The 14,081-nt window shown below is 29.6% G+C and overlaps 2 protein-coding genes across 2 annotated transcripts; both read right to left on the reverse strand.

The window, feature by feature from the left end:
* Window positions 1-498: 498 nt before the first annotated feature.
* Window positions 499-1,711, reverse strand: LOC130954369 (uncharacterized protein C6C3.02c-like). The gene is made up of 5 exons (XM_057881109.1): window positions 1,690-1,711; window positions 1,353-1,400; window positions 1,089-1,163; window positions 826-986; window positions 499-597 (listed from the first exon to the last, which is right to left on the reverse strand). Exons 1-5 carry the CDS (start codon window positions 1,709-1,711, stop codon window positions 499-501), a joined length of 405 nt encoding a protein of 134 aa, XP_057737092.1.
* Window positions 1,712-9,772: 8,061 nt separating this feature from the next.
* On the reverse strand, window positions 9,773-13,573 carry LOC130954214 (uncharacterized). Its single transcript, XM_057880942.1, has 4 exons — window positions 13,444-13,573; window positions 10,510-10,545; window positions 10,199-10,320; window positions 9,773-9,956 (listed from the first exon to the last, which is right to left on the reverse strand). Exons 1-4 carry the CDS (start codon window positions 13,487-13,489, stop codon window positions 9,858-9,860), a joined length of 303 nt encoding a protein of 100 aa, XP_057736925.1. The 5' UTR covers window positions 13,490-13,573; the 3' UTR covers window positions 9,773-9,857.
* Between the last annotated feature and the right edge of the window lie 508 nt (window positions 13,574-14,081).

Here is a 14,081-nt window from a genome sequence, read left to right on the forward strand (position 1 = left end):
TTGATATGATTATATGACGTTATTTTGTATAATTTGATATTAATCAAATTGAATGATTCAATTCGTTTAAAGAGAGAAACAAAATACAAATTGAAGTTCCAACTTTTAAATTTGTTTATTTAAAACAAATCATGTTTTATACCATCCGAGTACAAGGGATAATAAACATCTTCTCGAAAAATTAGTTTGATTTTTGGGTTCACCAAGGATCGAACTTTTGACCTTTCTAATCTAGCGCTATAATAACATGTCATGATACCACTCATCCCAAAAGCTTCAGCTATTGAAAAAATGTAACACTAATAATTATATTTCTAATACTCTACAAACCTCCATTGTATACATTATATAAATATCTCATTGGCTCATCGTATTTTTCCTTAAAAAAGGTTGAAGGGTCCCATGTCGCAAAAAAAAAAAAAAAATTGAAGGTCCCACACTAGTACTTTTGAAAGCTATTATTCTCCATTGCAGGGAAAAAGCATATGAAGAGGACGTTCAAGCACTCATTGGGGCACCATTGTTCTTTCTGCATTCTGCAAGCATGTCCATGTAAAACTGGCACCTGCTAATATCGCTTCCATAGCTGTTGATGCACTGCAAGGAAATCAATAACATTTATTGTCAAGTAATATTATCACATTTCACATGACACATCTAAACTTGCAAGTAAAAAACAGCACAATCAAAAAACACAATTTTGCTTTTTAGATCCATTTGGGCGGCATAGTGCTGTAAAGTATGCAACTTTTATGGCTGGTTTTAGCCTTGAAGAAACATTAATCGAAGATGACGAAACTAGGTATAAAACCAATGTACACATACATCCTGAAATGCCTCTGACTGAATGTTGCATGCATCCATACTATTAGCGGGAGGTACAGGGGCAGCAGCAGCATCTTTCCCAACGACATCAATTGTTTGCGGTCCCATGATTGCATCCATAGCCCTATGTGCCACAGCACTTCCAGTGCCCAAACCCATTCCTACAAAAGACAGTGGAGTTTATCAAATGTAGCAACTATGGAGTATGAAATTTGTTTTGACGGATTAAATATAATAATGGAAGGTGATCTTATGTAGCATACCATGGACTATTGTAGATCCAATACCCCCAAGCATAGATCCACCACCGCTCTGAGCAGGAGGAGGAGCTTGGTGAACTGCACGAAAACAGCAATGGAAGGCAAGTCAGCAGAAAAAATTCGATATCAATTTCTTGCAGAAGACATAAATTTCATCAATATTCACTACATGTACTTTCATAAGAAGATACAGAACAGATTTCATATTTTAAGACTACTTAAACTCTAACATAGCCTAGCCTATTACTATATCACATTCATCCATACCTGGAGCAGGACGTGGAGCTGCACGTGGAGCTAGGCGAACAGATCTTCCTAAGATATAGTCAATAACTCAATATCATTGACATAAAAGGTTTACTTATATGTTGTGAGAATATGAATATTATATAATCAAATTATCATATTATTGTTAAGCAGTAAGATTTCTTCTATTATATATTAGGGTTTAGGGGTTAGGGTCCTATAACAGTAATAATTTCAGGGTTATCGCTTTTTTTCTCCTAATGGCACTGGATAACCCCGTTTCTAAAACAAATATGCACCGTGGACCAGCATTCTACAACAATGTAAACAAGGAGAGATTAGAAATGGAGGAGCTTACCACCGGAGCTGCGGCGAGGCATGATTGGTTGTTAGGGCAAAGACGGTGAAGAAGCGAAAGGGAATATGGAATATGCTGAGGTAAGAGGTTGTTGCGAAAATGCAAATCTAAAGAGATCACAAAACCCTCAATAAACGGCTAAAAAATTTTGATATGGTAGTAAAATGGGTGTTATACTTTAACATTGTGATTTTTTGTGTTTTTCAAAACTATGGGAGTACACAAATCGGACCCACCGATTTGTGTTGAAAAAATTAAAAAAATTTGGAGTACACAAATCGGACCCACCGATTTTTGTGTACTCCAAATTTTTTTTAATTTTTTTAATTTTTTCAACACAAATCGGACGGTCCGATTTGTGTACCTAAAAATCGAACGGTCAGATTTCTGTACCTCTTAAAAATCGGACGGTCCGATTTGTACTCCTTACATTAAATCATCCCACATTTTAAAAAAATACCACATTAGATCACATTTTAGAAAAACACCATTGTTAATCCAATATTAAAAATAAAAAAATGTCAATAAACCTTCAGCGTTTTATTTATAGCCACATTCGTCGAGACGGTCGCGGTTCGAGGGACACGTGTCAATTTCGGATTCGTGAGTTTCGGAGCTGTTTACGTGTTCTCCACGTGCTCAGTAGTAGTCTAGTAACGATAGATAAGTTTGAGATTTGGCTCCTCTGAAATTGTTCATTTACTTTAGAAAAAAAGGTAGCGCAATCTAAGTCATTGATAACATAAACGGTTTTGATCATCTTAAATAAATAAATAATAAATAAATGTATTAAAAGAACTTTAAAAATCGTGCAAACAGCAGTTTTCAAGACCGCGTGATTTTTTCTTTTTATTTCATCTTCTTTCTATTTTATTTAGTTTTTTATTTCTTTTTTTTTTCAACAAAAAAAATTATTTTTAGTTCTATTTTTTCACAATATTTAATTCTCTTTTTATATTTTATTATCATATTCTTCCATCATATTGTTGTTATTTTGGTTATCTTTTTCTTTTTTATTTTTGTCTTTTATAATTTACATTTAAAGTTTTGTTATGAAAGAGAATAATAGTGATCACCAGTAATTTTTTATCTTTTTTAATCCTGAATAATTTTTTGAAAAATCTGATAAAAAAAATAAAATTAATTAATTTAAATTGGGTTAAGAAAAATTTTTTTATTTTTTATTTTAATATAAAAAAATACTCATGTAAATGTACTAAATTTTTTTTAGATCAATGTATTCACTTTTTTTTGTTTATACTTAAAATAAGAATCTAATTGAGAACAAACTAAAGAGTATTTAGAATAACTAGTGATATGATGTTGGTTTAATAAATCTCTACTAAATTTATATTGATATACATTAAATTAATTTATTTATATTTTTATGTGTTTTTATGTGTTTATGATGTTTGTTTTATTTTTAATGTTAGTAGTTTAAATTTAAATATATGATTGGTTAAAAAAATATATTATCATCAGAATAGACAAATAATAAAAAATATAAACAAAACAATCATCTCAAATTTCTTAAAGTCATTTGTTATAAATTCAAAAAGAAAAATTACAAAATTTAAATAAATAGTTTTTCATTCTATCATTTAGTTATCTAAATTTGGTGTTGTAACTTCACTCCATTTGGTGTTGTAACTTGATTCCATGATTGAAGTGGCAAAATAGCTTGATTTTCAATATTTGAAGTGAAAATTTCAGCCTGCAATATAAACACTATTATAAGAAAAATAATAATACAAAGGAACTTCAATAAGTTTTAAAAATATTAAAAAATGATAATAAGGAATGAAAAATATTACAAACCTCACAATTTTGGGTGGAATTTTTTTTGGTGACGCCATTCTCTTGTTTGATTGTTTTTCAACCCAGCTCTTGAGTCTTTTTCTACCTTTTCGTCCTTTCTTTTTTTCAATCCTTTCACATTTTCAAGTAATTTTTCTAATGCATTTCCATCTGTATAGCATATTGAAATGAGGGATTATCAAGTAGTTGCCGATAAAAATACTTTAATAAACTACCTGCTTCACCATAAGCCAAGTCTAGCTTTCGTTTGCTTTGAAGATAGTTCTTTTGGTCTTGTTTGGTATATCCAAGGACATCTTTACCACCAGCTTGTTAACTTGTTAGTTCATGTGTTTCCTTTGGTCTTATGCCAGCTTCATCTGCCAAATCTATTTGCAATGCTTGTACTTCTGAAATCTTTCTTTGTGATGGCATCATATGACTGGTTTCCGGAATTTGCAAAATATGATTGTGATTTAACTCAAGGTCACAAATCACATATTTTTTTATATCTCGCGCAAACTTGAGTGACATTCTTACTTGGCAACTTGTTCTAGTCTCAGCGCGAGGTTGCTTTGTTAAATGATCCCGTTTATCTGGTTTTTGTTGGCCTTCCTTTGCACAAACAAGTCTAAAACTACTTACAGAATTATCAAGCTTGCATTTATCTGCATACAATTGTCGAACATCAAAACCCATCATTCCATCATAACTTTTCCAGAAGTCTTTAGCTTCTAGTACGGTGTCAAATTCCATGCCTAATTTTGATATTTTTTTTGCTATAATTGGCCTAAATAAAAATAAATAATAAAATTCTAAATATAATTGTTATAAACATACAAAAATAAGAATACTAAAATAAGAGTACAAATATAATTGTTATAAACATACCTGAAAAAAATAATTAATGTAGAATTGTGTTGTACAATTTGGATTTTTTCTATGTTTTGAGAAATCAATTGACAATCTTCTGCAAATATAAAAAAATAATATATTGAGTAAAATATTATCAAATATATTGCGGTAAAATTTAAAATTATTCAATAAAAAAATTACCTTTCCATGGTGGTATCATTGTGATCATCAACTCATTTGTTTCTTCTAATAAATCTACTATTTTAGTTTCAGAAAGTAACACTTCCATGTTTGCCTTGTTCGTCTCTATTGGGGACACCATCATCGTAGTGTCCATAGATGGAACCAGCATACTTGTTTCACTTAATAATTCCGTCATCTGTGTAATTATCATTTTTTTGTTCAGTATCTACTAACGTCTTCAATGTTTATATGGTCCTCTTCATCATTTTTTACTCAATACAAATTTTATTGTTACAGACTTTCAGTTTTGCAAAAATTTAATTCTGCGCGCTATCTTTGTAAAGTGGGGCGTTTTTTTTCTTTTTAGCTTTTTAATAGTTAACGTTTTGATTCTTTTAATGCATTTATTTATTATTTATTTATTTAAGATGATCAAAATCGTTTATGTTATCAATGACTTAAATTGCGTTACTTTTTTCTTTAAAGTAAATAAACAATTTCAGAAGAGCCAAATCCTTTTTAATTTCCCTTGCTTGGAGAAGAAGCAGCCAAGCAGGGGGGTTTTGGTTTACATGTTTTCTGACTCTCTTTTGTTTTATACATTTTTTTCCCGACTTGTACTTCTATATCTTCATTTTTATTGGGTTTTTGTTGGATTCATAGAGGGTGAAATGTAATGGGTCTTAGCCCAATCCATAACTGGACTCTATAGGTGACCGATGATGGACCAAAAAATTTAATATGAAAGGGTCAAATTTTAAATAATTTTTTTTATTTTATAAAAATAATTAATATATAGTTATTAGAATTAATTTTTAAAAAATTTATCAAATATATATATATATATAATTATAATTTTTTTTATAATTTTATTTTTAATATGATAGTTACATAAAAAAATATAACAATATTAATAGTACATTATAAAATTATAAAGTACCAATAATTTATAGTGTATTTAGTTAAAAATGATCATATATCTTATTAATTAAAATTAATTATTTTAAAATTTTTAAAAATTTGAAAATAAATGATAAATTATTAATTATTTGAAAGACACAATACCTTTATAGAATACAAAATATAAGATATTTTTATAAAATTTTTTCTTTCAATAACGTAAATTTAGAAGAAAAATAAATATTTTTTATAAGAAAAGAATATCTAAAGTACATAATATGATTACCAAAATATAACTACGTAAGTTATTATTAATATAATAATATAAATTTTAAATGTGTTAATATAAAATAAACAAATGATTTTTTTAAAAATAAATATAGAGATGATTATATAAAAACTAATTTGAAAGTTACATAGACTTGAAGGTATGATATTAAATTAGTTAAGTTAAAATTATTAGTGAATTAAATAATTAAGACATAAATTTATTACATAATAAAAAAAATACATATGAAAATATTAAATTATATAATATTTTTTATTTTTTTAAATATATATCTCATGTATAAATATAGTTTCTAAAAATTTTTGAGGGCCGATGCCACTACTCACCCCCTCTAAATCCGTGCCTCCAGGTGATGCTTTAGTTATCTTGGATTTTATTTTTGGTTTCTATTGTTAACCCAAAAAAGTATTTATTAATAATTTTTGATTTCTACTTTGTACATTTATTTATATTTATATTAACAAAAGACTTAAAAATGGCGTGCTGATTTTCCGGTTAATCTTGAGAGATATAAATACAATAGCAGTTATTATGACAAAAACTGCAATGAGGACCCCTCCTTCTCAAATTGAACTTCCGTTGCCTTAGAAAAAGTTTGCGAGTAATATTTAGCGAAACAGTCTTTCTTAAGCAGTTTCTTATTTATTTATTTTCTTTTTTTATTGTTGTTTGTTTTTTTTTAAGTCACCAAAAAAATATTAACACAAGAATGAAACTACAACTACTTTAAAATAAAAATCTTGACAATAACAAAATAATGCTCTAAACTATTTTTTAATTAAAAAATATCATATATATACAAAAATTAACTACGAAATCAAATAATATATATTTATATATAAATATATATTATTTAACTTATATTTAATGTGTATTTTGTATTTGAAAATATATTTTATATAAATGACTAATTTAATAAATAATTTTTTATATACACATAATATGACTATTTTTAATTAAGATAGAAAAATTAACAGTAAATTCCATGGTAACAAAAAATTGGGAGTTGTATGTTGTTTATACTTTTTAACCATGTTAAATGTACATTAAAAATTAATTATTAAATTAATTATTTATATAATATATATTAAAATATTAAATATATATTAAAAATAAATTAAATAAATTAATAACTAATTTAATGACCAATTAGTGACTGATTTTTAGTTCATATAAATTATTTTTTATTATATTTTGATCCATTTCCTTTAAATTTGATTTGTTTTTTTTCCTTGGTGTACAAATATTTTTTTCTTTGTTCTTCGAAGATCCTTTATGCATTGTGGTGTTGTCCACTTCTCCCACATAATTTGCGTCGTTCTTTACATGTAGGCACCAAAAGTGAAAAAAACCTCATTTAATAAACCATGGTGGTAAGAATTTAATGAGATTGATCGGTTCAATTAAAAAATTAGTGGACTAGATTGTTAATTGATTTGGTTTAGTTTTCGAATTTTTTAAAAATAAGAACCGATCAAAATTGATAAAAATCGCTAAAAATTGGTGAAAATTAGTTCAACCGAATTGTTTCGAAATTTTTTTTTTAAAATTGATAAAGTTGTGGTCTGAACCTAAGTCTTTTTTATGTTTACATACCCTTCTTATCACTAAAACTATGTTGTTCTTTATTATTTTAAATGCTAATTATTAATTATATAATAAAACGTACATTAATTTTTTTAGGTATTATTTTAATTTTATATTCACTTATATTAAAATTAATTATATTTTTTATATTTATAATTATTAATATAAATATAATTAAATATTTATAAATAAAAAAATCAAATATTTTTATTAATTATAATATAATTATTTTTTTATAATTATGTGATATTTGTGAATATTATTTTTCAATAATACATATAATATATAACAATATAATAAATATAAACTAATTAGTTAATTATTAAAATAAAAAAATTACTTTAATATAAAAATAAAATTAAAATATTTTTATTATAAAAAATACTAAAATTTTATATACTTATTTAATAATAACTAAATTATAATTTGTTAGTTATAATTTATTGAAATTTGATTATTTTTAAAATATTAATAAAAATATATATTTTAAATTTTAATTTTAAATTTTTTATTATTTTATATTTTTTATTTACGTAAAACTAATTTTATTAGTTCATCAATAACTTATCAATTAAATCAATAAATTAATAAACTAATAATTTAACCAATTTAATTATCAATTCGATTCTCACAACTATATAACAAACCACCTTACTAAGGTCCTTTTAAAACAATAGGCATTCGTTATATTAATATCAGTTTCACTTTTGTTATACGAACTTGCTATGCGCCATAAATTTGGAGGTGATTGTATTTCCTTGAATCATAATATTTCGGCTAATTTTTTAATATTGATTAAATATGTGTAATATGTTGTTTATTAAAAGTTTAGATGTTTTTTTATATGATGATATGACGTTATTTTTTATAATTTGATATTAATCAAATTGAACGATCCATTTTATTTAAAGAGAGAAAAATAAAATACAAATAGAAAGATCTAATTAATATTTTTTTAAAAAAATAAAAGATCCCATTTCAATATAATTTTTTTTTATTTACAACAAATACAAAACGTACTATCGAATTTTAATGTTAAAAATTTGTTATTTAAAAAAAAAACAAATCGACTTGTCTGATTTATTGTTGGATGTAGGGATGACAATAAGTCCCAATAAGACGGGGACATGCCCCCGCTTTTTTCATCCCTGTCCCTGCGACGAGTACCGAGAACTCCAGATTAGTTGGAGGTCTGGGTATCTGCAGATTTTTGTGAATTCTTTTAAAAATGAAAATTTTGGGAAGCACTACTATACAGATTTGTTTTGTACAGATTAAATTTTTGTGGTTAAAAATAACTACACATATATATCAACAGTGACATTAATATTATTAAATAATAATTTGTGTGGTTTAAAATAAAAATCTGTATGCCTCTATATGAATTTACATCTGTATGTTATAATCACCAAAATCTTTTGAAAAACATTGATAACATAATCAAAACACGCAGAACAAAGACAGAGATAACAATAAATTATTTTGACATCAGAATCAAAATACACAGAATAAAAGATAACAGCAAATCCACATAAGGTAAAAATTAACAAATGCTTCAACGTAAATAAAAATTACAGAAGCTGACTTAATAGAAGGAAGAGGAGCCAATGGTAGAAGCTAACGATGGCGATGAAGAACGGCAAAGACGGTGATCCTCACTGCTGCGACAAAAATGGCGACGACAACCCTCCCTACTGCGACGAAGACGGCGTACAAAGAACCTTCCCTGCTGCAGTGGTGCGATGAAGATTTCGTTGAGAGAACCCTCACTTCTATGATGAAGACGGTGACGATGTTCCTTCTTTTGGGGGAGGTAATCTGCAACGGTGAAGAGGTTTAGGGGTAGTGCAACAATGAGAGGGTTTTGGGGGTGGCGGCCGGGAGTGAGAAGTTGAAGAGAGGTGGGTGTCTTGGAGTCAGAAGAGAAAAGAGACTAGGCTAAAGTTTCATGTCTGAAGAAAGTGTAATTTGAGGCACTGAAACTAAGATTACATTGAGCGAAACTAATATATATATATGAATGGTATTTTAGTAATTTTTAATAAACGGAGAATATACGGGTCTCCACCCACTGGGACGGAAATTTCTATTCCTACTTCCGCCTCATTTATTATATAGATTTCTGTGCCCGTCTTTCACAGAAGAATTTTCCTCCTCAAATCCGTCTTCCGGCGGATAATTTCCCAGATGTCTGTACTGGTGGGAAAATTGCCATGCCTATGGATGACACAGTCATACAAGGAAAATATCCCATTCTGCCATCATATGGTATAGTACCATCACTAAGCATTTCAAATTATGGCAGCCCCATAACAAGGATCCGTCTCTCAAGAAACATGGGCAGCATGAACCAATCATCAATAAAACCATAAAAATTGCAGTCCAGGTAAAATTTCCGACCAAGATGTAGCTATATGTAAAGTATTTCAACTAGGATTATTTGATGAAGAATATACTTAATAAACCACATGCAGTTCGAAAAACGAAACATATTAGAGCACTTATGCAAACTCAAAGCTATTTCTCCATTGTAGGGAAAAGCATATGAAGAGCACGTTCAAGCACTCATTGGGGCACCATTGTTCTTTCTGCATTCTGCAAGCCTGTCCATGTAAAACTGGCACTTGCTAATATCGCTTCCATAGCTGTTGATGCACTGCAAGGAAATCAATAACATTTAGCGTCAAGTAATATTATCACATTTCACACGACACATCTAAACTTGCAAGTAAAAAACAGCATAAGCAAAAAACACAATTTTGCTTTTTAGATCCATTTGGGCGGCATAGTGCTGAAAATCATGCTATTTTTATGACTGGTTTTAGCCTTGAAGAAATATTAATGAATGTTTTCAAACAGAAGACGACGCAACTAGGTATAAAACAAATGTACACATACATCCTGGAATGCCTTTGAGTGAATGTTGCATGCATCCATACTATTAGCGGTAGGTACAGGGGCGGCAGCAGCAGCATCATCATGCATAGATCCATCACCGCTCTGAGCAGGAGCTTGGTGAACTGCAAGAAAACAGCAATGGAAGGCAAGTCAGCAGAATAAATTCGATATTAATTTCTTGCAGAAGACATAAATTTCATCAATATTCACTACATGTACTTTCATAAGAAGATACAGAACAGATTTCATATTTTAAGACTATTGAAACTCGAGCTTCGCCTAGCCTATTACTATATCACATTCATCCATACCTGGAGCAGGACGTGGAGCTGGGCCAGCAGATCTGCCTGCAGATATAATCAATAACTCAATATCATTCACATAAAAGGTTTATTTATATCTAGTAATTGTGAGAATATGAATGTTATATAATCAAATTATCTTATTATTGTTAAGCAGTTTACAAAATATTATACAAGAATACTTAGAACTTATTTGAAAAATTTTAAAAATTATTTTTTTAAACTTATAAAAATTATATTAATGATGTTTGGTACAATTTTTTAAATATATTTTAATTTTTTAAAAAAGAATTCAAAAACTTTTAAAAAAATAAAAAAATTTGACTTTTCTTTTTAAAGGTTATTTTATCCTCTATTTATTAAAATAATTTTAAGATAATTACTTTTATAATAAAAATGTAAACACAAAACTTAATTATTAACCGCTTTTAATATATGTCTTTATATATTAAATTCTTTTTTCAAGAAAATTTAACTAAATTATTTAACCAAATTGACGCTAAGCATATTATGACAACAAATTTTAGAGAAGGTGTACACATGGTCTTAGAAATGTAGGAAAATCAAATTGAATTTTCCGAAACCTTAGAAAAAGTAATAGACAAGAATAATGAACACCTAATTGTTATTTGTGATCTCAAAGGCTCTGCTCTAATGAACTTACTAAGATGATCTTTTCTGCATGCTACAAGCCTGTCCATGTAAACCTGGCACTTGTTAATCGCCTTCTCATTCTTAGAGCTGTTTATGCACTGTAACATTCCAAATCAACATCATTACTATTATTATTACTATTATTGTTGTTGTTTATTAAACTACTCTTCTATATTAGCCCATGACAACAATAAAGAAGTCTTGTGGCCCACAAATTCAGCCCAACAGAATACATAAATTCAGTTCTAATTTTAGTCTTTATTAGTTTATCTTATCTTATCTTTATGTTATCTTCTCTTCTTATTTTATCTTTACTTTTATCTTTCATAGGACAATGCTCTATATATATTTAGTTTTACCCTCATAGTTAACACACACTTCAATCCAATTCAATCAATCAACAATCAATAAAAGTTCGCATTCTTTTCTTTTCCTATTCTTTCACAATTTTATCATGGTATCAGAGCCTTGGTATCCTCCTTGAAGAGGATACATAAGCTATCATCTTTCGGTGAGAAATCACCCTACATCTTTTTCAACCTCCTCTCACAATGAATAATCAATCTTCCAATTCAGTTCAAGATGCAACCAATCTTTGTTAAAGGCATCCAAGTGAAAATCCTACCCAGTTTGGTTACCCCGGTTCTTTACCAGCAATTCCGTCTGCGCCTCCTTTCTTTCGACAATTTCGTCTGCATTCTGTTTCAGCAGTCATATCTGCATTTTGTTTCAGCAGTTTAATCTGCATATGTTTTAGTAGTTTCATCTGCACTCTTATTGCGCTCCACGCGCCCTCTTTTTTTATCGCGCTCTATGCGCCATTTGAAGTTATTGCGTCATACGTACGCATTTTTTTTTAAGATCGCTGCTCAAGCACAGCATCTCCTTTTATATTTTTGCCGCCGGCAGCTCAAGCTCCGCTGCGCGCATTTTTTGAAGATCGCTGCTCAAGTGCAGCATCTCCTTTTATATTTTTGCCGCCGGCAGCTCAAGCTCCGCTGCGCGCATTTTTTGAAAATCGCTGCTCAGGTACAGCATCTCCTTTTTTTGCCGCCGGCAGCTCAAGCTCCGCCGCACGCATCTTCCTCCGCGTGACTACGTCAGACACATCTTCCTCAACAATTTCATTGGAACTTATCCAAGCTGTGGATTATTGACATCTTCCATCCACCAGCTTGCGGGGGCATATTAAACTACTCTTCTATATTAGCCCATGACAACAATAAAGAAGTCTTGTGGCCCACAAATTCAGCCCAACAGAATACATAAATTCAGTTCTAATTTTAGTCTTTATTAGTTTATCTTATCTTATCTTTATGTTATCTTCTCTTCTTATTTTATCTTTACTTTTATCTTTCATAGGACAATGCTCTATATATATTTAGTTTTACCCTCATAGTTAACACACACTTCAATCCAATTCAATCAATCAACAATCAATAAAAGTTCGCATTCTTTTCTTTTCCTATTCTTTCACAATTTTATCATTGTTGTTGTTGTTGTTGTTGTTGTTGCTGCATAAAAGGAGAGTGAAAGCTGTACACACATCTAAGAGTTTGGTGATAGCTCGAAGAGAGCACGGATCGCCATCAACCTGCTGCAATGCTGGTGCTGCAGTGACATTATCGGCAGGAGGTGGTGGTGCAGTGACATTAACGGTAGGAGGTTTGGGACCTAAAACCCAGTTTGCCAATGCAAATCCAGCTCCAAATACCAGTCCTATACACAAATCACATCTATTAAATATATATATAACAAATATCCAATAAATTATTGGGCTTATCACCAATAAATAAATGGTTGGTTTCATGTGAGATTGTGAGTAGCGAAATGAAGAATAATTTGATTTGCTCAAATTTGTTTTCCTTCGGTCGCGCATCAAGGCTGATAGACCAGTCCGACCCGGAAATTACCAAAGACCCACCCGACCCGGATGCTATGCAGCGAGACCTCCCTTCTTACTCGAGCCAACACGCCGATTCTGTTCCTCTTGCCCGCGCCGCTGCTAAGTGATCCGCGACGTCCACCGGCCTTTCCGGAACCTAACACACACTCCTCCCTCGCAAGACCTACGAGTGCTTCCCAGTGGCAGATCTCAAGCCACCACCACGATGTCCTCCGCCGAGATGCTCAATTTGAATGCATAAAGCTAAGCAATCGCAAGGGAGTTTCAAGCACTAATCTGGATTCAAGTTTCTAGACACCCAACCTTTGCTTACCGATGATGTAAATAAACTAAATTAGCTAAACAGTCACTAACATGCGCAGAAGAATATGAAGAATGCGTACCTCTAATGAAACAGTCACTACTCATGGTGTTACGTTTGCAAACCATTAAAAGAGAATTGAATGGATTTGTTGCCAAATGTGAAGAGAAGAGGTCTTTAAATCAATTTGTTTCCTGGAGGAGAAGAAATATGTCCTACTCTTACTCTAACCAATCACAACGCAAAAAGAACCTCAATTTACCTTCCTGAACACGCAAAAAGTAAGGCTCTACATTTTAAATTCAAAATATTATTAACTAGTTAAAAATTTATAACCACGTTTTGGGTAGTTAATTTTTTAAAATGGCTTTAAAAATCATAATCATATTTATTTGAATTTTAGTTAACAAAAAAAATTCTAAAAATTAGTTTTTAATGGTCTAATATCCAATTTTTGCATGTAAAAACCGTTTTTTCACACAAAAATGGTTATTTTTAAAAATTTGTTTATTTCTAAATTGTTTTTTTTTTTACTTATTTAAAAAAAATCAATTTTATACTATGTTAATTTTAATGTTCATATCTTGGTATTTTTTATTTTAATAAATAAAATAAATATAATAATTACCGAAATAAATAATTTTAAAATTAATTATGGATTTAAATTTTTCTAACTTATCTCGTTTAGACACATCAGCATGACAGAGATACATGAAAAGA

The sequence above is a fragment of the Arachis stenosperma genome, chromosome 10 (genome assembly GCF_014773155.1).
Source record: "Arachis stenosperma cultivar V10309 chromosome 10, arast.V10309.gnm1.PFL2, whole genome shotgun sequence".
In the NCBI taxonomy this organism is placed as follows: domain Eukaryota; kingdom Viridiplantae; phylum Streptophyta; class Magnoliopsida; order Fabales; family Fabaceae; genus Arachis; species Arachis stenosperma.